The sequence below is a fragment of the Callorhinus ursinus genome, unplaced genomic scaffold (assembly GCF_003265705.2).
Source record: "Callorhinus ursinus isolate GAN/ISIS: 27379988/994484 unplaced genomic scaffold, GSC_fseal_2.0 scaffold25, whole genome shotgun sequence".
NCBI lineage: Eukaryota > Metazoa > Chordata > Mammalia > Carnivora > Otariidae > Callorhinus > Callorhinus ursinus.
Genome location: NW_027397087.1, coordinates 21360512 through 21386311, shown reverse-complemented (window position 1 = coordinate 21386311; position 25800 = coordinate 21360512). Strand labels below are relative to the sequence as shown.

The window sequence follows — 25800 nt, the reverse complement described above, 5'->3', positions numbered from 1 at the left end:
TGTTAGATGAAACTGTATCTCAAAATTTTAAAGAGAGAACAACTTTATATATATATATATATATGCGCCAAAAATAAGGGTAACTACTATGAAGGGATAGAATATGACTCTAAAAATGAAAAATGAAAATGTTTTTTTGAAAAAGGGATTGATAAGATGTTGGTTGAAAAAGGGAAAAAAATTAAAAAAAAAAGATAATTTAAAAAAAATTAACTTTGAAAGACTAAAGAATCATGGTAAAAAAGCCATGAATTCTATGTGCAGTATTCCCCTAGCACCGGAGTTCTGCCATTCTCATTGATTGGTAAACTTGGTCTTGGCTGGCTGTTCTTGCTGATCTTCTCGGGGAGGGGCCTATTGCCATGGTTCCCAAATGTCTTTGCTGGAGGTGGAATTGCCCCACCTTGCCGGGCCGGGCTAAGTAATCTGCTCGGGTTTGCTCTCGGGAGCTTTTGTTCCCTGCAAGCTTTCGGTACAGCTTTGGAGGAGGAGAGTGAAAATGGCAGCCTCCCAGGAGCCGAGAACTCGGGGCCCCACTCCTCAGTGAGCCCCCAGAGAAAAGCAGTCAGTCACTCCCGTCTCCCCGGTCTCCGGCTGCACTTGGTGCACACCCGGCCTGTGATGGAGCGTTTCTATGTCTGGCACCTGACTTGGTGTGGAGTCTCCAAACCCAGCAGATCCCTGTGGTGCACTCCCACCGCTGCTCCTCCCAGGGGACAAAGGGGAGTCTCCCCAGATCTGCCGCTTGTTGGGTCCCTGCTGGTGGAGCAGTGGCCCAAATGGGCCGTGGATCACAGTTTATGACAACCCCGAGCTGAGAGCCCACGCCTTGGCTCCCTCTCTGCAGCCAGCTTCCCCGCTCCGATACCTGGGAGCTCTGCCGCACTCAGGCACCCCCGGTCTTTCTGTGACCCTGAGGGTCCTGAGACCACACTGTCCCCTGAGGGTTCCACCCCCTGCTTAGCCACTGGAGCGACGTCCTTCAGTGGAGCAGACTTCTCACAGTTCCGTTTTTGTGCTCCGCTGCTCTATCACTTGTCAGAAGCAGCCGATGGAGGCCCCCTCCCCCGCCGTCTATCTTCCCGAATATCGCCTCGGATTCACTTCTCCACACTCCTACCTACAAGAAAGTGGTCACTTTTCTGTTCAGAGAGTTGTTGCTATTCTTTTCTTCGATCTCCTGTTCAGTTCGTAGGTGTTCAGAATGGTTTGATCCCTGTCCAGCTGAATTCCTGGGACCAGAGGAAATCTAGGTCTCCTACTCCTCTGCCATCTTGCTCCACCTCTCAGGTTGCCTGTACTTTAATTGTGAAGTCAGCCTAGTCTCCCTGTATACAGCTGCGGATGTCTCTGCTAAGTGTTTAATTCTTATTTTTTAGGCTGTCTTCCTTAGGAGTCTTTCCTGTGTCTGCATAACTTAATTGTTAACTAATTATATGGGCAGAAGCGGTAAAGGCTCCCACCCTTTGCTGATCAGTCTATGTGTAGGTTTTAGAATACATTCAAAGTTGGAGCCAGTTTTCAACCCTTCCTTGGTTTCTTTTTTTTCTTTCTTTCTTTTTTTTTAAGATTTTATTTTTAAGTAATCTCTACACCCAACATGGGGCTCAAAATCACAACCTTAAGATCAAGAGTCACAGGCTCTACTAACTGAGTCAGTCAGGTGCCCCGCCCTGGCTTCATTTTATGCCAAGCTTCCTCAGGTCTCCCCAACAAACACATAGCTTTCTGTTTAGCCAGAGTTGTATGGTAAGCTTATTATAGACCTTCTATGGTTTTCTCATTTACATGATCTTTCTGTTAATGTTCTGACTAGTCAAGCACTCACCTTAACCAGGATTTCAACTTCAGACCCCAAGTTTAAATTTTCCCTGTTCATTCCCAACCAAGTCTATCACTTTTATCCACCAAAACCATGGGTTTTCACCTCTCCCTCTTCTCGAAATGCATCCACCCTTTTTGCCAACAAAGCTGTTGGGTTCTTTTTGCTAGTTTCATGTTGGCAGAACTGCCAGTCTGGTTACTGAAGCTGGCATTGGGTGGTTGGGAGCAACCCCAGGCAGAAGGGCACAGCATCCCACTGTTCTTGCCGGTAACTTTAGCATTTATTCTAGAACAAACACTTCTCAATTTGCAGGCTGTCTTTGCCTAGTTTCCAGTGTTCTGAAATGGTTCTTTTTAATAGATTTGTCCAGCTTTATACTTGATATTTGTGTATGGGAATTGCCAACCCCTTCCTGCCTCTATAAAACTTGTACATTCTTTTTTGCAGCTGAATTTTACATTTACTTATCAAGATCCCTAAGAAGTTCTCTTGGTATTTTGATTAGATCTACATTGACTTTATAAGTTAATTTTCAGAATATCAGTATATTTACATTATTGAGATTTCCCTTCAGGAACATGGCATTTATCCCCATTTATTTGGACTTATCCTTCAGCAAAATTATTGTTTTATTATTATTTTTATATTTTTAGAGAGAGAGAGAGCACGTGTACTCAAGTGGGGGGGGGATGGGCAAAGGGAAAGGGAGAAAGAGAGAATCTTAAGCAAGCTCCCCACCCCATGCCGCTCAATCTCATGACCCTGAGATCATGACCTGAACCGAAATCAAGAGTTGGATGCTTAACCGACTGAGCCACCCAGGTGCCCCCTTAGCAAAATTATTTAACATACATCTAGGACTTACTCATATTTTGTTAAGCTTATTCTTAGCATTTTAAAAGTTTTTTTTAATCAATTACTAATGAAATGATTTTTTTCCATTGTATTTTTCTAATTGTTTATTGCCAGTTTGTAGGAAGGTAACTTTTTTTGAGTTCATATAAAGTTGATCTTGTATGTGATTGCCTCGCTAAACTTACTTTTATTTTATTTTTTTAAAGATTTATTTATTTATTTTGAGAGAGTGAGAATGAGAGAGAGAGAGAGAGAGAGTACATGAGAGGGGGGAGGGTTAGAGGGAGAAGCAGGCTCCTCGCTGAGCAGGGAGCTCGATGTGGGACTCGATCCCAAGACTCCAGGATCATGACCTGAGCCGAAGGCAGTCGCTTAACCAACTGAGCCACCCAGGCGCCCTAAACTTACTTTTATAATAGTTCTAATAGTTTGTCAGTTTGTTATTTTGGTTCTTTTAGGTAATCTACCATATTATTTGCAAATAATGACAATTTTATTTCCTTATAATCTGTATTTATATTTATTTTTTAAATAAATATACTAATATAAAATTTTAATATATAAAATATATTTTAAAAATTCTATTGTATAGGTTATGATCTCTAGGAAAATAATAAGATATTAAGTATACTGGCTTTAGTGACTTTGTTAGAAATATTTCTAATGCTTCACCTTGAAGTGTGACATTGTAGGAGTCCTTTTATTAAGCTAAAATTTTTCTTTTATTCCTAGTATCAACTGGTGTTTTGGTATGTACTAAGATCATATTGTTTTTCTCTTTTGATTTCCTAATATCATAAATAAAGAAATGTGCTACTTGATCAAGATGTATTATAATTTTAATATTTCCCTCAATTCAGTTTGCTAATATTTATGATTTGTACATGTAATTCATAATAGAGATTGGCTTATAAAGAACATTGCCTTAATAAACCAGACATGCATTCCAAATTAAAAGAAATACAGATTTCCCCTTCTTCAGGAATTTGGTTCAGGACCTGTTCTTATCCTCCTATTATTTACACTTCCTGTCTATATTAAATTAATACTCCATATTAAATGGCATCCTTCTTTTTTTCAGTGGCACAAAGTACTTAAAATCCAGTTTTTTCATATGTGATGATTGTTTTTCTAGCTTTCTGAGTTTTTATGTTATTATACAGTTCTCCTTTAAGTGCTATGTTTCACATATTGTATTATTTTTTATAAAAGAATTTCAAGGATTGTTTAGCATTTGTCTTTCTCTTTGATATATTTAGTCTCTCTTTTCTTTTATTATAAGGACTTTTGTGGTATTCTTCATGTTTTTCTCTTCATTCGAGTCTCTTTGTCACCTATTCTATGAAGCCTTTTTTGGTCCCTCTTCCCCCTTACTCCCTGAAGAGTTAGACTTTTTTTGTTTCTTATATAGCTTATAAATTGTGTGTGTGTGTGTGTGTGTGTGTGTGTGTGTGTGTGTGTGTAGTTCTCTTAATTACATCTTTACTACCCTAATTTTCCTGTTACTTTTTGGTGTAAGGACAGTCTCATTTTTGGTAACTAAGACTTGGTCTTACACATTTTTAAAAACTTTTCAAAAATTCACTCCACTTGTAGGGATTATGAGGGATTGAGGGTGTTCTGACTCCACATACTTTCCCCTTTGTCCATGTGTTGGGGCAGAGAGGAAGCAGGGAAAAAGGCAAACATATCATTAAACTGGGTGAAGCTGTCATCTCCTTTTAGGTTGTGGCTGCCTGTGGCTAACACTGACTGGTCATCATGCCCTGTTGTCAGGCGTTTAAAGCCTGGCTCATTGCCACAGATTCTTCTGGCCCAACCTATTGGCAGCTCACTGGCAACTCTCTGAACTTAGAATATGTAAAAATTGCTATCTTTTGTGCTTAGTTTAGGCCTTATGTGCAATTCTGGGACTCTAGGAAACTCCTGTTCAGTAATCTGTGAAATTTATTTTAAAGTCAGTGTTCCACAGTCCAATAGGAAAATAACAAGCAGTCTTCCAGAAGAGGGTATTAGGTCATGCAGATATTACAGAACACCTTTTCAGTGCAGTTTCATACCTGTGTTTATTCTGTATCCTGAAATAATTCCGCCTCTAGGAAACTTCGTCCCAACGTGTTCTTGTAGAGCTGTGCCAAATGTACTATTTAAATGTAAATTAATTTAAATTTACAGTAATGAAACACAAATAAAATAAAAATTTAGTTTTTCATCATCGCATCAGCCACGTTGTAAGTGCTTAATGAGCCACATGTGGCGAGTGGCTGCTGTATTGAATGGCACAAAACATTGCCCTCATGGGGACAAATTCTATTAGACACTGCTTCTCTGGACATAGAGATGAGAATTTTTGTTCTCTAGAGGATAGAGATGAGGTATTTTTGTCACCACAGGAAAGTCAGATACATAGAGTCAATCATATACACCAAACAGTTACTCTTTCACAGGGTTTTTCTTCCTTGCCCATATGAAGGAAGTTTGTGAAAGGGAGAGAAAGTTAGCACACTCCTGTACAATGTACGGCTTTCAAATTCATCTGATAATTAGCTTTTCTTGTGGAAGCTTCAAATACCTGCTATTGCAAATGCAGTTGGCAGCAGCGTTCAAAGTTCAAACCCACCAGAGACAAACTTCCTAGTTCATCCTTCCCATTTCCTTTCTTGCTGTTCCCTCATTCCATAAGGTGAAGGTTGGCACAACTTCAGTCCCAAGACAAAAGACTGGCATAAGTAGAAAGATAAATGTGTGTGCATGCATTTGTGTGTGTGTGTGTGTGTGTGTAAATTTTGGGAGAAGTGACTCTTTTTATTTTTTTAAAAGATTTTATTTATTTATTTGACAGAGAGAGACACAGAGAGAGAGGGAACGCAAGCAGAAGGAGTGGGAGAAGGAGAAGCAGGCTTCCAGAGGAGCCTGATGCTGGGCTCAATGTAGGGCTCGATCCCAGGACCCTGGGATCATGACTTGAGCCAAAGGCTGACGCTTAACTACTGAGCCATCCAGGCGCCCCAAAGTGACTTGGTTTTTAGAAAAATATTTTTTTTTACCAAGCCCTTAGATATCATTTAACTGAATGCCTGTCCCCATTTTACATGTGAGTAAACTGAGGCTAGAGAAAATGATTGCTCAAGATTATATTAATAATTAATGGTAAATCTAGAACTAAAACCTGTATTCCATGACATCCTAAATCATTTACCATTCCCATTTTAATTTTTTATTCACTACTACTACTGCTGCAGATACAATGGTAAGAGTTTAGAGGTAAGACTAATTATTATAATGAATTTCTTATTTTTAAAATGTTGCTTTTTGTATGTTTTAAGGTTTTAGTAATTGTAATTTTTACAGATTGAAGAAGAGGAGAGGAAAAAAATAGAAGATATGAAAGAAAATGAACGACTAAAAGCAACTAAAGAATTGGAAGCCTGGAAAGAATGTCAAAGAAAAGCTGAAGAACAAAAAAGAATTCAGAGAGAAGAGAAATTCTGTGAACAAGGAAAGCAAACTGAAGAAGAGAGAAACAAATTAAAACATAAAAGCCTTACTAGAATTGCAGCATCTAGAAATCTTGCCACAAAAGGTACGATGATTACTTTAATATTGTCTGGGAAAGTGAGTCCATTTGGTGAAGTAGACATGTCACTTTTTTGTGTGTGTGTAATCTATTTATAGTATTAGGTCATTATTTTGGTATGTTGAGAATAAGTACTACAGTATAGAGGCTAAGGTGAAAGATTTATTTCTCTTTTAGGAAATAGTGACATTTGCAAAATGCAGTGAGCAATGATTCAGATCCCAGGGTCCTGGGATTGAGTCCCATATCGGGCTCCTTGCTCATAGGGAGCCTGCTTCTCCCTCTCCCTGCCGCTCCCCCTGCTTGTGCTCTCTCTCTCTCTCTGACAAATAAATAAATAAAATATTTAAAAAAAAAAAGACATTTTCCTTACACAACTCAGGAACATGAGTACTATTACACAAACTTAGTTGTAAGCAAATAGGGGCTCGTCTGGCCTTTGATCCTGATGTGTGCAGAAATAGGTAAAAGAACATTTCTTTATTGAAAGCTAAGAGTTTGATTTTATCTGATTTTAGAATATTAAACTTTGTTTTAGGCATATTTAGTATATTTAGTAATGGAACATTTTTTTTGGTAAAATTCCTTATGCAATAATAATAATAAACATTTATTAGGTCATTTCCCTATGCCAGGCAATTTTATTGGTTCTATCACTCAGTTGTCACAACAACACTTTGGGATAAGTGCTGCTATTCTTATTTTAGTGGAAATAGATATTTAGAAAAGATAAACAACTACCCAATAAGTAAACCTGTGGGACTTGAACCCACATCTATCTGCATCTGAAACCTACGCTCTAGGTTATATGTCTTTACTATAAGTGAGATCTAGTGTGTTGAAAAGTCTTTAAGTGAACCTATGAGTTAGGAACCATGATTATCCCCATTTTCCAGGTGAGGAAAGGCACAGAGAGTCTTACTAGCCCAAGATAACACTGCTAATAAATGGCAGAGTCAGAATTTGGATGTGGGTAATCAGGCTCTAGAGTAGGTGACCACTGCTGTGGTATATTGCTACACGGGTAAGACAGGCAGATTAGCCATGTTCATTATTTAATGCCTAACATATTTTAGCCAACTCTGTATTAAGGACATGTTTCCACTCAGAAATGTGTTAGGGAAAAAGTACTCAAAGTATATACTCCTGGTTTGGAAAAATACTACCTTTTAAATGTTTTATCGAGTATCTCAAAGCCTTACAGTATCTTTCAAGAGTGACTCAGTTCGTGCTTAACCAAAATATTATTAATGATGAAATAGCAAAACCTCAGAAGCTTTAATTACCAGTCCCATAATATAAGGCATACCACACTAATTTTATCTCTTAATGTGAAGTCAAGAGTCAAGGCTATGACCCAATTACTTTGCAGTGCAGAGGAGTTAAACGTGGTGTGAGCTCCATACTCCTCTGGACCTAGAACTTAAATATAGAGTGGTGTCATTTTGATGAAAACTGCTTAATATTTTATATTAAGGTGATTTTATAAGTAAATTTTGATAAGATTTTATGTGATTTTTAAAAATCAACTTAGTTTGGAATTTGGATTATTGTACTCTTATTCTTTGGCACATCAACAAGTAAGACTCATAATTTATAATATGAGTGTATATAATATATTAGATAAGCCACTTTTTATATACAGAATACAAATGGTGTGGTAGGTGCTGCAGATTTCCTACTCAATATATATTCTCCCTTTCTTTTTTATGAACAGAATCATGGTTTGAGGGAGGGGACAGAAGAAATGTGTTCAGCTAAAAACCTTGCCTCTTAGAAATTTAAATACCAATTGGATATTTGAAGAAATTAAATAATAATTACTTTTTTCCCTTCTAGATGTGATAATGTAATTATAGTTAGATTTAGAAAGCCCTTATCTCTTAGGGGGATACCTACTGAAATATTTATGGATGAAAATATATGATGTCTGAGATTTGCTTCAAAATAATATGGTATGTGAAAGTAGATAGAAGTAAAGATGAAGTGATATTGACCAGGAGTTGATAATTGAAGGCAGGTTATGAATGCATTATGGTTAATTATTCTGTTATGTCTACTTTTATATGTTTGAAATTTTTTATTATGAAGAGAAAAAGCAAGGAAACATTGAAAAAGCACACTGAATTATTTTTACAAAATCATTTTAAATTAGTAAAAAAACAAAACAAAACAAAGCAAAACTCACTTCCCCAAACTCTCTTGTAACTAGATGTAGCCCAAGTCACAAATTCTGACTGATGAAATGCAAGAAGAAATCTGCTAAAGATTTATAGAATTAAAGTATTACTCCTTTCTGCTTGCTTATCCTTCCCTTTTCCTACCTAAGATGAAGGTCTGTACCAAAAAGTTCATTAGCTATTTTAAAACCACAAAGAGGCAAGACATACACTAAGAATGATGGAATAGGGAAGAAGAAGGAGTTTGGGACATTAATGACTGCAAAGATGGTACCTCTGCACTGAACCACCTTCTTTCAAGCTTATTAAGTGAGAAAATAAACCCATCCTTGGTTAAACAACTATAGTCATGTTTTCTCTTCACACAGCCTAGAGAATTTTTGACTAATAAAAATGGATAATGGAATGCAAGGTTGGTTTAGCATTTTGAAAATCATTCAATGTAATTAACTGTACTAACAGAGTAAAGGAAAAAACATATGATCATTTCATTATTGCAGAAGGTATTTGATAAAACCCAACACCCATTTATAAAAATAATTTCTCAACAAATTAGGAATAGAAAGGTACTTTCTTATTCTGATGAGGTCCTTCTACAAAAAAATGGGTAGTAAGCTTCATATTTATTGGTCAGTTGATGAATGCTTTGCCTTGCCCTGTAGCTCCAGGAGGTAGGCAGGTATTTCACTTTCACTGTTTCAGTTCAATATTATACTGAAGGCCCTAACCATTACATTAAGACAAAAAGAAATGAGAGGCATAAAGATTAGACAGGAAGAAGTAAAGCTGTATTTGTAGATGACATGATTGTGTATGTGGAAATCCCTAAGAAATCTGAAGAATAACTGCTAGAACTAATAACTGAATTTAGCAAGGTCTCAGGATATAAGATTATAAAAGTCACTTAAAATTTTATTTACCAGCAGCAAACAATTAGAAAATTAAATTTTAATTTATTTGTAATAACACTAAAAGAGAAAATATTTAGGAATAAATTTAACAAAAGAAATATAAGACCACATCACTGAAAACTATAGAAAAATTGCTGAGAGATATTTTAAAGTCCTAAATAAATGCAGTGATATAACATGTTCCTGAGTTGGAAATCTCAATATTGATAGGATGTTAGTTCTTTTTTTTTTATTTTATTATGTTATGTTAATCACTATATGTTAATCATCATTAGTTTTTGATGTGGTGTTCCATGATTCATTGTTTGCGTATAACACCCAGTGCTCCACTCAGTACATGTCCTCTTTAATACCCATCACCAGGCTAACCCATCATCTCACCCTCCTCCCCTCTAGAACCCTCAGTTTGTTTCTCAGAGTCCATAGTCTCTCATGGTTCGTCTCCCCCTCCGATGTCCCCCCCTTTCTTGATAGGATGTTAGTTCTTAAATTGATCTATCGAATCAGTGCAATTCCATTAGAAATCCTGGTAAACTTTTTGTAGAAATTGACAAGTTGGTTCTAAAATTTATATGAGAATATGAATGACCTAGGATAGCCAAAGGAACTTTTAAAAATGAGAGCAAAGATGTAAGACTCATACTACCTGATTTGAAGACTTAGCATCAAGCTACCGTAATAAAGACAAGATGGAATTGGTGAAAGGACAAACACTAAGGTCAAAACAACAGAGTACAGGGACCAGAAATGGATCTACACAAGTATGGTTTAGTGATTTTAATGAAAGGTAACAAGGCAATTCAATGGGGAAAGGAACATCTGGAACAGATCGGGATATATTTATGGAAACAAATGAAGGTAGACTCTTGCCTCACTGTGTACATAATACATACGTAAGAAGACAATCCAATAAATAATTGGATGAAAGATTTGAATGGACTTTTAGCAGAGGAAGACATGAATGGCCAATAGACATATGAGAAAGTGTTCAACATTATTCGTTAGTAGGGAAAGCAAATTAAAACCATAGTGAGATACAGTACATAGTACATATACATTAAAATGACTAAAACTGGATGCCTGAATGGCTCAGTCAGTTAAGCGTCTGCCTTCGGCTCAGGTCATGATCTGGGATCCTGGGATCAAGTCCCGCATTGGGCTCCTTGCTCAGCTGGGAGCCTGCTTCTCCCTCTGCCTGCTGCTCACTTTGCTTGTGCTCTCTCTCTCTTTCTCTCTCTGACAAATAAATAAGTAAAATCTTTAAAAAAAAAATAAAATGACTAAAACAGAAAACTAAAGACCATCAACACAAGAGTGGTTGAGGATATGCTGCAACTAGAGCTCTTGTACCCTGGTAGTAGAAATGTAAAATGCCACAACACTAGAAGAGCATTTGGCTCTTTCCTTAAAAGTTAAGAATACATTTATCACATAACTCAGTCATTTTTGTCTTCAGTATTTACACAAGAGAGATGTCTTCACCTGAAGACTTGTATTCAAATATTTATGGCAACTTTATTCACAATGGTGTATAACTGGAAATGATGCTCGTCACTAGAGGAGTGAATAAACAAATTCTCATACTTTCATAAAGTGAAATATTACTCTTCAATAAAAGAGACCACAACAGTCCATACTGCATGAAATTCTAGAAAATATTAACCATTTTATAATGACTGAGAGTGCATCAGTGGTTATCTGGGGCCAGAGGTAAAAGGATGAACTTCAAGTGGCTACAGGGGACTCTTAGAAGTGATAGAAATTTTCTGTTTTCATTATGATTATGATTTCATGGGTGCATACATCTGTCAGGACTCATTGAATTAAGGTACTTTAAAATGTGTATAGTTTAGTCTTTTTAAAGATTTATTTGAGAGAGAGAGAGCACAAGCCCACACACGTGTGGGAGTGCTGGGGGAGGGGCAGAGAGGTAGAGGAAGAAAATCTCAGGCAGACTCCCTGCTGAGTACAGAGCCCAACATGGGACTTTATCTCATGACCCTGAGATCATGACCTGAGTGGAAACCAAGAGGTGGATGTCTAACCAACTGAGGCACCAAGGCACCCCTGAGTACATTTTCTTGTACATGAATTATTTCTTTGTAAAATTGAATAAAGTTTATTGGGAATACTTTTAGGCAGAAAAGCACCAAAATGCACATAAATTCTTTAGGTTCTTGTTATTCCATAGTTATGCTTAAGGCCAGCCATAGTGAAGCCTCCTTTGAGGATCCTGGTCCTTGTAGTATTGTATATATTTATAGGAGACTGGGAAAGAGGAATCATTGAACATTTAATTAATTAACTATGGGGGCTTCCTTATCTTGTTAGAAAGAGTTCAGTTACTGGTACCAGCCTGTTTTTCTGTTAAAGTAGTTTTGATTTGCCTGCTAAGCTACTAAAAGCATTGTAGAGGGAGAGATGAAACTTTAGGCCATGTGAATTTGTCCCTTTTCAACTTGGAAGAACCAGGTACTCCTAAAGGTAGGGGCAAATGTAAGTCTGGGGAAAAAAAAAAAAGGATTGGTTGAAAGTGTGTAAATAGAGTTTCACAACCGATCTCCAGATCATGACAGAAGATTGGGGGTTTACTTTCTGCATAGTTGAAGACTGAGTGAGATTCTGCTCTGAAAATAGATGGAGTGAAAGTCAGCATTGTGTAAATCTAAATACCAGTTCAAGGGATCCCCTCCAGCGCTCCTCTCCCCTTGGCTCATGCACATATGCATGCACAAACCCAGTGCACCTGGGATGCAGGTTAGAGAATTCTTCTATAGGGAAGCTTATGAGTGTAGGATGAAAAAATCCTGACACTTGTAATGACCCAGCTAGTTCCCCCTGCTGAAGCTTACTAGTCAACAGATTTCAGATTCATGTACATAGAACTTCAGTGAGAATTTTTATACTTTAATAGGAGGAGATAGACAAGATACAGAAAAATATAACTTGAAACAACCAAGTAATGCAAGGAACAGAAGAAAACTTAATTGTAACTAATGTCTTCAGAGAGATGAAGACATATTTTAATCATTAAACAAGAACAAGAGGCTATAGTAAGAAATATTAAGAGAATAAAACAGTTTGGAAATTTAAAATGTGATAAAAATTAAAACTTTAATCAAATGTTTGGAATATAGTTTCTAAGTTTTTCAGAAAGTAGAACAAAAGGACAAAGAGATTTAAAATAGAAAAGATAAAACAATCAGAGTATCCATCCAGGATGTTCAACATTCAAATAATAGGGGTATAAGAAAGAGAGAGGGAGAGACAGAAGAGAGGAAATAATATTTTTAATGTTGCAAAACTTCTGAAAACTTAAATAAATTTCCACATTGAACAAGTCTATCAGGTCCAGCACGGCAGATTTTATAATATTCATGCCAAAGCACTTGAAATTTCAGCACACTTTATGTTTTTTCTTTTTCTTTTTTAGAAAGACAGAACAAGAAGAGTACATGAACCAGGGGGTGGGGCAGAGGGAGAGGGAGAATCTTAAGCAGGCTCCACACCCGGCTCAGAGACTGTTGTGAGGCTCGATCTCACAACAGCTGAGCTCATGACCCTGAGCCAAAATCAAGAGTTGGATGCTTAACTGACTGAACCACTCGGGCACCCCTCAGCACACTTTAGGCAGAGATCCTGAAAGCTTCCAGAGAAGAGAAACAGATCATGCACAAAGACTGGGAATGTTAGTATCTGTCCTCTTAACCTCAGCACTGGAATCCTGAAACATGAATCAGTGCTTTCAAAATTCTGAGTGAAAATAATTTTCAGTGTGAAATTCTATACCCAGCTTATTAATCAAGTGTGAGGCAAGAATAAGGACTTTTCAGACATGCAAAGTCTTACAATATTTACTGCTTAAGTATGCTGGAAATTGTACCTGTTTTCTTTTTCTATTCTTCAAAAACAATTTAGTTTGCTATGAAATATCTGGTGTTTGAAGACTTAGTAAAACTACCCCTAATACGTCTAGGCATGGAGTATTTTATAGAAGTACATTTAGTTTCTGGTTATTCAGGTGCTCTATTTTTTCAAGTCCATTTTGTTAATTTATTTTATAGGAAATTGTGCATATCATCTTTTCAAATTTATTGGCATAAGTTTTCTTATTTGCTTCTATCATTATAACATTTCTTTATTCCTAATACTACTTTGTTTTTCCTTGATCAAGTATTGTAGCATTTTGTAAATCTGTTCCAAGAAGCAATTTTTGGTTTTGTTGATACTTTTTATTGTTTCTTTGTTTTCTATTCCATTAATTCCTGTGTTTATTTTTATTTTGCTTCTTTTAGTTTCTTTAGGTTTTCTCTGTTCTTTGTCCAACTTGTTTTCATTAATTTTGAAATATTTTAATAAATGCTTGTTAAATTTTTTTCTCTTAAATACTATGTTAATACATTCACAAGTCTTGGAATCTTGTGTTTTTGTTGTTTAGCTGCAAATATTTTGTAACTCATCATTATTTTTTCCTTTGGCCCTTGAATTACTAGAGAGTTTTTTGTTTGTTTTTTGTGGGTTTTTTGTTTTGTTTTAGTTTCCAAATTAAAATGGGAATGACTATTGTTCTCATATTTAAAATTTCCTGTATCATTATGTTACAGGTATGTTTATAGATTGTAGTTTATGGGGTGTATTTGTGCTTATTTTATTCTTTTAATAAGTTATGGGCCACTTAGATTTATTATTATAAATAAAATGTATCCTGATGTCTTAGGGTTTTCTACTATCTTTGTGATTTATATTTACTAGACTTTCTTTTTGGTTCTTTTTTCTATTTTTCTGCCTTGGATTTAAAAAATGTTCTTGATTACTTTCTTTCTACTAATTTGAAAGGTCTGTATTCTATTTTTGTTCTTTGAATGATTAATGTTAAATTTTTGTATCTGTTTTGGTACATAGATATAATTCTAATTACTATATTTTAACATGCATATTAAACATTAAGGTTCATCTCTATCATTCTTGTAAATATTACAAGAAAATTTAGTACATAAGTTCAAGCAATACCCATCTTCTATGAAATTGTCTAAACATTTTAGTCCACTTTATTGGTGGGAAAGGACATCAGTTGATTTCACTTTATTTTTAAATCCCTAAATTTAGGCATCACTGTTAGTATGGGTTTTTTTCCCCACTATATAGTCATCACTATTTAGATTGATGTATATTTACTGATTTTTAATTTGTCTTTGCCTGTTATGTTTCACTTCTTTGTGGGTTAAATTGCCTTCCCTTTACAAGTAAATCCTTTAGTAGTTCTTTAATGAAGATTTGTGGGTGTTAAGTTCAGTTATTATCTTTATATTATACTTGTTGTTGAAGGATGGTTTGGCTGGTTGTAGAATTCCACATTGATAGTTATTTTCCATCAGTAATTTGAAGATATTTTTCTATTGCCTTTTGCCCTCTAATGTTGCTGAGAAGTCTGCTCTTGATCTAACTATTGAACCTTTATAACGTAATCCATCCTTTGTCTCTGGTTGCTTTAAAATTCTTCACTTTGATGTACTTTGATTTTATTAGTCTCTATGAAGTTTTATATTTATTTGTTTCATAATATCAGAACTTGGAATATACTTTTATTCAAAGAACTTATGTCTTCAGTAAAGTTCTGGGAACCTTTAAGCTATTGTCTTGAAATATCACCTTCTTCTTTTCTCTGTATTTCTTGACCGCATTCTATATATTATCCTCACATCTCTTCTAGTTTGCCGTTAAACTTATCCTAAATGTTTTAAATTTCAGTGGCAATATTTTTTCATTTTGGAAGTTCCATTTGTTTTTTCTGTTGTTGTTGTTCATTCTTTTGTCATTAGTTTCTTCATTTTTCATTATGGATTTATCCTGTCTTTGCTCTAAATAAACATGTTTAAAATTATTTTAATCTCTTTCAGATTGTTCTATTTTTTCAAATTCTTAAGAAGCCATACCTCCTGTTTGTTGTGTCTGCTAACTGTCCTTTATACTGGATTATTTTCTCATGTGATTTGTAGTTATTGATTGTGTGTTCATCTTCAGCAAGGATTTTTTTTTTTTATGCATGCATATAAAAAAACTCAGGTGTTCTGGTTTGTGGAAGTAAGAATTGCTCACAAGGGATACCTAGAGTTTTGATTTCATACAAGAGATATTTTTTTCTCCTCCTGTTTGAAGCCCCAGGAAGAATAGGCTTCACTTTCCTGGACCAGTGGACAGTGATTTTATAAATGTTTTTTTCACTAAGAGAGCAGCCCTTCTAAGCTTCTAGTTTCACTTCCAGCTTCCCACCTCTGTAACTATATCAGCATTAAATTTCCAGCCTTTAGCCTTTATATATATATTTCAGATGTAGATATAAATATCTTTCTAAACAGCTTTTTGTCAGCTTTTGGATTACCCCAGTTGTAAATCACTGATAAGACTTTTTCTTTGCTTACTTTTTAAACTAAACTGTATATTTGTTTTTTTTTTTTAAAGATTTTTTATTTATTATTTGAGAGAACGAGAATGAGAGAGAGAGAGAGAACACATGAGAGGCGGAAAGGTCAGAGGGAGAAGCAGACTCCCTGCTGAGCAGGGAGCCCGATGTGGGACTCGATCCCGGGACTCCAGGATCATGACCTGAGCCGAAGGCAGTCGCTTAACCAACTGAGCCACCCAGGCGCCCTGAAACTAAACTGTATATTTGAACCTTTTATTTATTTGTTATATTTTTATCAAGCATTTTATGTGTTTATAGCATTTTAGCTGGAGATTGTTTGTAAAACGTTTTAAAAACTTTAACCTATGCTTCTAGAAATAGAAAGCTAATTTCCATGGTCCATTAATGTTTTCGTGAACATTTAAAAATGTTTGCTTATTTTAGCAAAATTGATAAAATAAAAAATTTTTAAAGATTTTATTTATTTATTTGAGAGAGAGAGAGAGGGAGAGTGAGAGGGAGAAGCAGACTCCACCCTGAGCAGGGAGCCCAACGCAGGACTTGATCCCAGGACCCTGAGACCATGACCTGAGCCAAAGGCAGATGCTTAACCGACTGAGCCACCCAGGCACCCAAGAAAATAAATTTTTAATTTCTCATTATGGAAAATAGTGCTTATTCCCTTCATGTTCTATATCCTGGTAATCATTAGTATAATAATTTGCAGTTGTATACTTCATTTTTACTTTTTATTTCTGTTTCCTTCTGTTATACTAACATGTTATACTAATGTTATACTAACATTTAGGAATCTTATTCACATTTTGAATGTGTTCTCCACTGTGTAGAAAACCAATTCTTTTCATTTTTACCCTTAAGTTCTCCACTCTTGGGTTCTTAATTTCATTTCTCCATGTTCTGGAACATTTCTTTGATTAATTTATTTGGAAAAGATGGCTAGGTAGTATATTTACTTAGTTCTTAGATATCTAGGAATGTCTTTTGCCTTTATAAGTAAGCAACAATTTACTTGGATATAAAATTCTTGGAACATTTTATTTGGTAGGTTAAAACTAATTGTTATAATAAGGAGACCAAAATTACAGATCAAATAAGACAGAAATTTAGTTCTCCATAATCCAATACTTGTTATGTGACAGTGATCAATGTAGGCCTGATAGATGACTTTGTTCCACAAGGCCATCCAGGCAGGCAGGGCCATCTCTGTCATTACATCATTTGGCTTCCATCTCTGGATGCCAAGGTTGGCATTGTGTTTTAGCCTGTGGGAAGGAGGAAAGAGGAGTCCACAGAAAGCAGATGTACCTATAAAATGATCCATTGTATACATTACTTCTATTCACATTTTGTTGTCTCAGATTTGGCATATCATCACATCTAATCTCAAGGGAGGCTGGGTTATGTAGATGCTAGCCAGACACAGTCATATGCCTAGCTTAGAACTAAAATTATATCTCTAAAAGGAAGAGGGGAGAATGGATGGAATATTGGAAGATAGATGTCTCAACCGCAGACATCTAGAAAATTTGCACTCAAATTTTCTTGTTTGTTTGAATCCTTATTTTTTCCTCCTTGTCCCCCTCTTCCCTCTCTTGGAAATGTCAGTGTAGGCCATTTCCACATTTTTTAATTTAGAAGTTTTTTTTCTTATTTGTGTGTATTCATTTTTTTAAAAGATTTTATTTATTTATTTGACAGAGAGATAGATAGCGAGAGCAGGAACACAAGCAGGGAGAGGGAGAAGCAGGCTTCCTGCAGAGCAGGGAGCCCGAAGCGGGGCTCAGTCCCAGGACCCTGGGATCATGACCTGAGCCGAAGGCAGACGCTTAACGACTGAGACACCCAGGCGCCCCGTGTGTATTCATTTTATATCAAGGATATTACTTTTCGTATTTGTGGAAAATTTTTCTTAAAAGTTTTGATACTGCCTTTTAAATCTGTGTATTATATTTTTGTACTTTTGCATTTTTTAAACTTACCTTTTCTTCCTTTTATTCATATAGTTTATATTCTAACACATAGATTAATTTCTCCTCTTATATTGGCTTAACCATTATTACATCAAACTATCTTTCTAAAAATGTATAGCTTTTCATTATTACTCTTTGCCTATTCTCATTAGCTATCTCTGATGGCTGAAAAATTTTTGTACCATCACAAGGAAGCTTGTAGAAGATATTGCTGTAGGAGCTTAAGGGAAATAGAAGTAGTATTGGTAGTGATGGCTTTCTAAAGTGGATGTAGAGGGGAGCCTGGGTGGCTCAGTCGTTAAGTGTTTGCCTGTGGCTCCGGTCATGATCCCAGGGTCCTGGGATCAATCCCCGCATCGGGCTCCCTGCTCTGCGGGAAGCCTGCTTCTCCTCCCACTCTCCCTGCTTGTGTTCCCACTCTCGCTCTCTTGTCAAATAAATAAATAAAATCTTAAAAAAAAAAAAAAGTGGATGTAGAGTTGCTCAGAGTGCCCTTCACTAGAGTGAATGTAAATTAAACACCGTGTGTTTTAACAAAGAGAATCCTAGAAAAGGAGCTGGGGTCTTTGATTAAAGAAGAAATAACTAGCTGCCACACTTTCGATGATGGATTTTATATTCCTTTTAGCAGAAGTTATCTTTGGTTTATTTGTATAGGATTTTAGAGGTAGCTTTGATGTGTAATTACTTTAAAAGTCAGTTTGATTGTTATCTACAAAATGAGAGAAAGATAACTCACTTGCTAATATTGCTTTTCAAGGAAGAAATTCAGAAAATATATTTTTGGAGAAGTTAAAGCAAGACAGTATTCCTGCTCCTCGCTCTGTTGGCAGTATTAAAATCAACTTTACCCCTCGAGTATTTCCAACTGCTCTCCGAGAATCACAAGTAGCAGAAGAAGAGGAGGTAGGAATACTTGCTGTTAGTTACAATGATCACAAATGAAAATACTTTCTTATTTCATCTATTAAAACTAATACTGAGTTTTCAATTTCTTAAGTATTCATTACACTTAAGATAGTACTTCTTGAACATATTTTAGTATGTCCTTTTGAGAAAAATATATTTTGCAGAATTTTTTTGTCTCCGAACACTGATGAGAGAACCCTGATTTAGTAGGCAGTATTATTGCTTATTCCAGGAGATAAACTGTTATACTTGCCACCTATTTATCAAATGCATCATTTGCTATATTAGATTTGTAAACTTGTGTTTTGGTAAGGGATAAATATATGTTTGGTAACAGATTTGGAAATTTATTGTTAATATATTATTACAATTATTATTATCATCTGGTATTTCTATTGTGACAGTCTGGAATATCTCTCATTCATTTATAAATTCCTGGGCCCTGGGATTTTGAATGTTGTATCTTTAGTTATATAGGCACTAAGAACTGCATTTTTTTTTTACTACAAGATATTAATTGTTGCCTCTCACAATTGAAAAGTTGTGGAAGTGGGGCGCCTGGGTGGCTCAGTTGGTGAAGCATCTGCCTTTGGCTCAGGTCATGATCCCAGGGTCCTGGGATCAAGCCCCGCATTGGGCTCCCTGCTCAGTGGCGAGCCTGCTTCTCCCTCTGCCTCTGCTGCTTCCCCTGCTTGTGCTCTCTCTCTCTGTCAAATAAATAAGTAAATCTTTTAAAAAAAAAAAGAAAAGTTGTGGAAGTAATTGAAGATCCTAAAGACATAATGACAGTTTATAAATATTAACTATTTTGGGGGCACCTGGGTGGCTCAGTTCGTTAAGCATCTGCCTTTGGCTCAGGTCATAATCTCAGGGTCCTGGGATTGAGCCCCAGGTAAGGTTCTCTGTTCAGCAGGGAGTCTGTTTCTCTCTCTCCCTCAATAATCTCTCCCTCTCTCACTCTCTCTCAAATAAATAAATAAAATCTTAAAAAAATTTTAACCATTTTATTATTAAACAATATATTCTAAATTTTATTATTTGTAAAATTATCTCTAGAATTATAAAATTATAATTATTTAAAAGTCATTTATATTTTTTCATTTTAGAAAAACAAATATAGCAAGAAAAGTAAAATAATAATCACATGAACTCCCAGAAATTTCTATGAAATTTGGACTACAAATTTTTATACATTTGATCTTTACCAGCTAGTAATGTTAAACTGAAAAGGATAAAAATGAAGTTTAAAATCACATTATCAAATAGTATATTAATCTACTCAGGCTGCTATAACAAAATACCCTAGACTGGATGGCTTAAAGAACAGACATTTCTCCAAGTTCTGGAGGCTGGAAAGTCCAAGATCAGGGTACAGGGAGTGTTGGAAGGAGAGCTGTGCTCTGGTCTCTTCCTCTTCTTAGGACACTAATCTCATCATGGGGCCCCACCCTCATGGCCTCATCTAAATCTAATTACCTCCCAAAAGTCCTACTTCCAAATACCATTACATGGGGATTAAGGGCTTCATCATATGAATTTTGAGAGACACAAACTTTCAGTCCATAACAAATAGTATTTCCATCTTATGGTAGAAACTGAGAAATCTCAAAGTAGTTGTTAATAAAAATAAGACTTTTGTGTCCTTCATTAGATTTCGTTCCCTTATTTCAGTGGTTACACAAACAAGCAGAGGCACGAAGAGCACTGAATACTGATATTCCTGAACTTTCTGATTTAAAAGAGGAAGAAAAGAATCCAGAATGGCTGAAGGACAAAGGAAAGTAAGTTGTTTGAACTCTGGCTATGAGATTTATAATACATTAGGTATACATTAGTACTTACTACATCTTCAAGATATCTTGACATATGTGCTTGTGTGTATGTTGTTGGGGAAAGATAATGCAAATAAGCAAATTAGGTAGGCAGGGCTTCCTTATTTAAAAAGTCAGATCATATAAGAAGGCTCTTATTTTTATTTGTTTTTATATTTAAATGTCACAGAAATGAAATATATGACATCTTTTGGGTTACTTATTAAAATCCCTTACATTTAGCATAAGTTCTTCCTAATATCTCCCTTAGAAATGTGTTTTTTAGGGGCGACTGGGTGGCTCAGTCAGTTGAGCATCCGACTCTTGATTTTGGCTCAGCTCATGATCTCAGGACGTTGAGATCAAGCCCTGTGTCAGGCTCCTCACCGTGAAGTATGCTTAAGATTCTCTTTCTCCCTCTCCCTCTGCCCCCCCTTAAAAAAAATTCCCTCTCTTAAAAAAAAAAAATGTGTTTTTTAGGAACTAGAGTTTCTTTGATTATTCATCTCCATCTTTAAAAGGTTACCACATTATCTTATAAATTATCATTTTATATCCAGGAAATCCTTTCTTTTATTTACATGTTGCTCTGTGTGTGAATATTTTTATAAAATTATCAAAAACTGAATTTTGATACATTATGAATGGCAATTTGAATTCATATTTTGAGGCAGTTGTAGATGTTACTTATTATATTTCATTATATAGCCTTTTATATTATTTTTCTATTGTTGCCATAACAATCTACCATAAACTCAGTGGCTTAAAATATCACAAATTTGGGGGGTGGAGCAAGATGGCGGAGGAGTAGGAGACCTGGATTTTGTCTGGTCTCAGGAATTCAGCTGAATAGGGATCAAACCATTTCGAACACCTACAAACTCAACAGGAGATCGAAGAGAAGAATAGCAACAACTCTCTGAACGGAAAAGCGACCACTTACTGGAAGGTAGGACGTGCGGAGAAGTGAATCCAAGGCGATATTCGGAGGATACACAGCGGGGGAGGGGGCCTCCGTCGGCCACTTCTGGCAAGTGATAGAGCCGCGGAGCACAAAATCGGAACTTTTAGAAGTTGGTTCTGCTGAGGGACGTCGCTCCAGTGGCTAAGCTGAGGGTGGAACCCTCGCAGGACAGTGTGGTCTCAGGACCCTCGGGGTCACAGAAAGACCGGGGGTGCCTGAGTGCAGCGGAGCTCCCAGGTATCAGAGCAGGGAAGCCAGCTGCGGAGATGGAGCCGAGGTGCGGGCTCTCAGCTCGGGGTTGCCATAAACTGTGATCCGCGGCCCAATTGGACCACTGCTCCTCCAGCAGGGACCCAACAAGTGGCAGATCCAGGGAGACTCCCCTTCCTCCCCCCGGGAGGAGGGGCGTGGGAGTGCACCGCAGGGATCTGCTGGGTTTGGAGACTCCACATGGGGTCGGGTGCCAGAGATAGAAACACTCGGTCACAGGCTGGGTGAGCGCGGAGTGCGGCTGGAGACTGGGGACACGGGAGTGACTGCTTTTCTCTGGGGGTGCACTGAGGAGTGGGCCCTGAGTTCTCAGCTCCTCTGGGCGGAGATTGGGAGGCCACCATTTTCACTCTCCTCCTCCAAAGCTGTACCAAGAGCTTGCAGGGAACAAAAGCTCCTGAGAGCAAGCCCGAGCAGCTTGCTTAGCCCGGACAAAAAGGGCGGGACAATTCCGCCTCCGGCAAAGACATTTGGGAACCATGGCAACAGGCCCCTCCCCCAGAAGATCAGCATGAACAGCCAGCAAGCCAAGACCAAGTTTACCGATCAAGGAAAATGGGAGAACTCCAGCGCTAGGGGAATACTGCACATAGAATTCATGGCTTTTTTTACCATGACTCATTAGTTTTTAAAAGTTAATATTTTTTTAGCTGTTTTTTTTTTTGAATTTTTCTTTTTCCCTTTTTCAACCATCTTATCAATTCCTTTTTTAAAAAAATATTTTTTATTTTTCATTTTTAGAGTCATACTTTATCCCTTCATAGTAGTTACCCTTATTTTTGGCATATATATATATATAAGTTGTTCTCTCTTTAAAAATTTTGAGATACAGTTTTTTCTAACAGATCAAAATATACCCTAAATCACTAGTGTACGGCTTTGTTCTAGTCTCCTGCCTGATCACATTCTCTCCCTTTTTTTTCCTATTCTTTTTTTTAAATCTTCTTCTTTTTTCAAACTTCTTATCAATTCCTTTTATAAAATCTTTTATACTTTTCATCTTTACACTCATCTTCCATCCCTTCATTGTATCAACCCTTATTTTGTACATATATGTCTTTCTTCCTTTAAAATTTTAGGAGGCACTTTCTTCTAACAGACCAAAATACGCCCAAAATCTAGTGTGTGGCACTGATCTATGCACTAGCCTGATTACATTTGATCATATTCTGTTTTTTTTGTTTTGTTCTGTTTTTGTTTGTTTTTATCTTTTTCTTTTTTTTTTCTCTTTCTTTTTTCTTTTTCTTTTCCCCCTGGTTTCAGGTCTTTTCTGATTTGTATAGAGTATATTTGCTGGAGACGTTGTTAACCTGTTAGCATTTTGTTCTGCCATTCATCTGTTCTCCTCTGGACAAAATGACAAGACGAAAAAAATCACCTCAGCAAAAAGAACAAGAGGTAGTACCGTCTGCCAGGGACCTACTCAGTATGGACATTAGTACAATGTTGAACCTAGAGTTCAGAATCACGACTTTAAAGATACTAGCTGGGCTGGAAAAAAGTGTGGGAGTTATTAGAGAAACCCTTTCTGGAGAAATAAAAGAACTAAAATCTAAACAAGTCGAAATCAAAAAGGCTATTAATGAGGTACAATAAAAAATGGGGGCACTAACTGCTAGGATACATGAGGCAGAAAAGAGAATCAGCGATATAGAAGACCAAATGATGGAAAATAAAGAGGCTGAGAAAAAGAGAGAGAAACAACTACTGGATCATGAGGGCAGAATTCGAGAGATAAGCGATACGATTAGACGAAACAACATTAGAATAATTGGGATCCCAGAAGAAGAAGAAAGAGAGAGAGGGGCAGAAGGAATATTGGAGCAAATTATAGCAGAGAACTTCCCTAATGTGGGGAAGGAAACAGGCATCAAAATCCAGGGGTCACAGAGAACCCCTCTCAAAATCAATAAAAATAGGTCAATACCCCGACATCTAATAGTAAAACTTACGAGTCTCAGAGACAAAGAGAAAATCCTGAAAGCAGCTCGGGAGAAGAGATATGTAACCTACAATGGTAGAAACATTAGATTGGCAACAGACCTATCCACAGAGACCTGGCAGGCCAGAAAGGACTGGTGTGATACCTTCAGAGCACTAAACAAAAATATGCAGCCAAGAATACTACATCCAGCTAGGCTGTCATTGAAAATAGAAGGAGAGGTAAAAAGCTTCCAGGACAAACAATAACTAAAGGAATTTGCAAACACAAAACCAGCCCTCCAAGAAATATTGAAAGGGGTCCTGTAAGCAAAGAGAGAGCCTAAAAGCAGCATAGATCAGAAAGGAACACAGACAGTATACAGTAACAGTCACCTTACAGGCAATACAATGACACTAAATTCATACCTTTCAATAGTTCCCCTGAGTGTAAATGGGCTCAATGCCCCAATCAAAAGACACAGGCTATCAGATTGGATTAAAAAACAAGACCCATCGATATGCTGTCTGCAAGAGACTCATTTTAGACCCAAAGACACCCCCAGATTGAAAGTGAGGGGGTGGAAAACCATTTACCATGCTAATGGACACCAAAAGAAAGCTGGGCTGGCGATCCTTATATCAGACAAATTAGATTTTAAAACAAAGACTGTAATAAGAGATGAAGAAGGACACTATATCCTACTTAAAGAGTCTATCCAACAAGAAGATCTAACAATTGTAAATATCTATGCCCCTAACATGGGAGCAGCCAATTATATAAGGCAATTAATAACAAAAGCAAAGAAACACGTTGGCAACAATATAATAGTGGGGGACTTTAACACCCCCCTGACTGAAATGGACAGATCATCTAAGCAAAAGATCAACAAGGAAATAAAGACTTTAAATGAAACACTGGACCAAATGGACTTCACAGACATACTCAGAACATTCCATTCCAAAGCAATGGAATACACATTCTTCTCTAGTGCCCATGGAACATTCTCCAGAATAGATCACATCCTAGGTCACAAATCAGGTCTCAACCGGTACCAAAAGATTGGGATTATTCCCTGCATATTTTCAGACCACAGTGCTTTGAAACTAGAACTCAATCACAAGAGGAAAGTCGGAGGGAACTCAAATACATGGAGGCTAAAGAGCATCCTACTAAAGAATGAATGGGTCAACCAGGAAATTAAAGAAGAATTAAAAAAATTCATGGAAACCAATGAAAATGAAAACACAAGTGTTCAAAATCTTTGGGATACAGCAAAGGCAGTCCTGAGAGGAAAGTATATAGCAATACAAGTCTTTCTCAAGAAACAAGAAAGGTCTCAAATACACAACCTTACCTTACACCTAAAGGAGCTGGAGAAAGAACAGCAAATAAAACCTAAGCCCATTAGGAGAAGAGAAATAATAAAGATCAGAGCAGAAATCAATGAACTAGAAACCAAAAGAACAGTAGAACAGATCAACGAAACTAGGAGCTGATTCTTTGAAAGAATTAACAAGATTGATAAACCCCTGGCCAGACTTATCAAGAAGAAAATAGAAATGACCCAAATCAACAAAATTATGAATGAAAGAGGAGAGATCACAACCAACACCGAAGAAATACAAACAACTATAAGAACATATTATGAGCAACTCTATGCCAGCAAATTAGATAACCTGGAAGAAATGGGTGCATTCCTAGAGATGTATCAACTACCAAAATTGAACCAGGGAGAAATAGAAAACCTGAACAGACCTATAACCACTAAGGAAATTGAAGCAGTCATCAAAAATCTCCCAAGAAACAAAAGCCCAGGGCCAGATGGCTTCCCAGGGGAATCCTACCAAACATTTAAAGAAGAGTTAATACCTATACTTCTGAAACTGTTCCAAAAAATAGAAATGGAAGGAAAACTTCCAAACTCGTTTAATGAGGCCACCATTACCTTGATCCCCAAACCAAAGACCCCATCAAAAAGGAGAATTATAGACCAATATCCTTGATGAACATGGATGCAAAAATTCTCACCAAAATACTAGCCAATAGGATCCAACAGTACATGAAAAGGATTCTTCACCACGACCAAGTGGGATTTATCCCCGGGCTGCAAGGTTGGTTCAACATCCGCAAATCAATCAACGTGATACAATACATTAACAAAAGAAAGAACAAGAATCATA

The 25800-nt window shown here is 36.7% G+C and overlaps 1 protein-coding gene across 5 annotated transcripts in view; it reads left to right on the top strand.

The window, feature by feature from the left end:
* DNAAF4 (dynein axonemal assembly factor 4) overlaps window positions 1–25800 on the top strand; it is a 69403-nt gene that overhangs the window by 26059 nt on the left and 17544 nt on the right. For all 5 annotated transcript variants that reach the window (XM_073877043.1, XM_073877046.1, XM_025884173.2 and 2 more), the window contains exons 4-6: window positions 6032–6263; window positions 18503–18648; window positions 20323–20432. In XM_073877043.1, the coding sequence (XP_073733144.1) occupies window positions 6032–6263; window positions 18503–18648; window positions 20323–20432 (488 nt within the window). The remainder of the gene's footprint in view (window positions 1–6031; window positions 6264–18502; window positions 18649–20322; window positions 20433–25800) is intronic.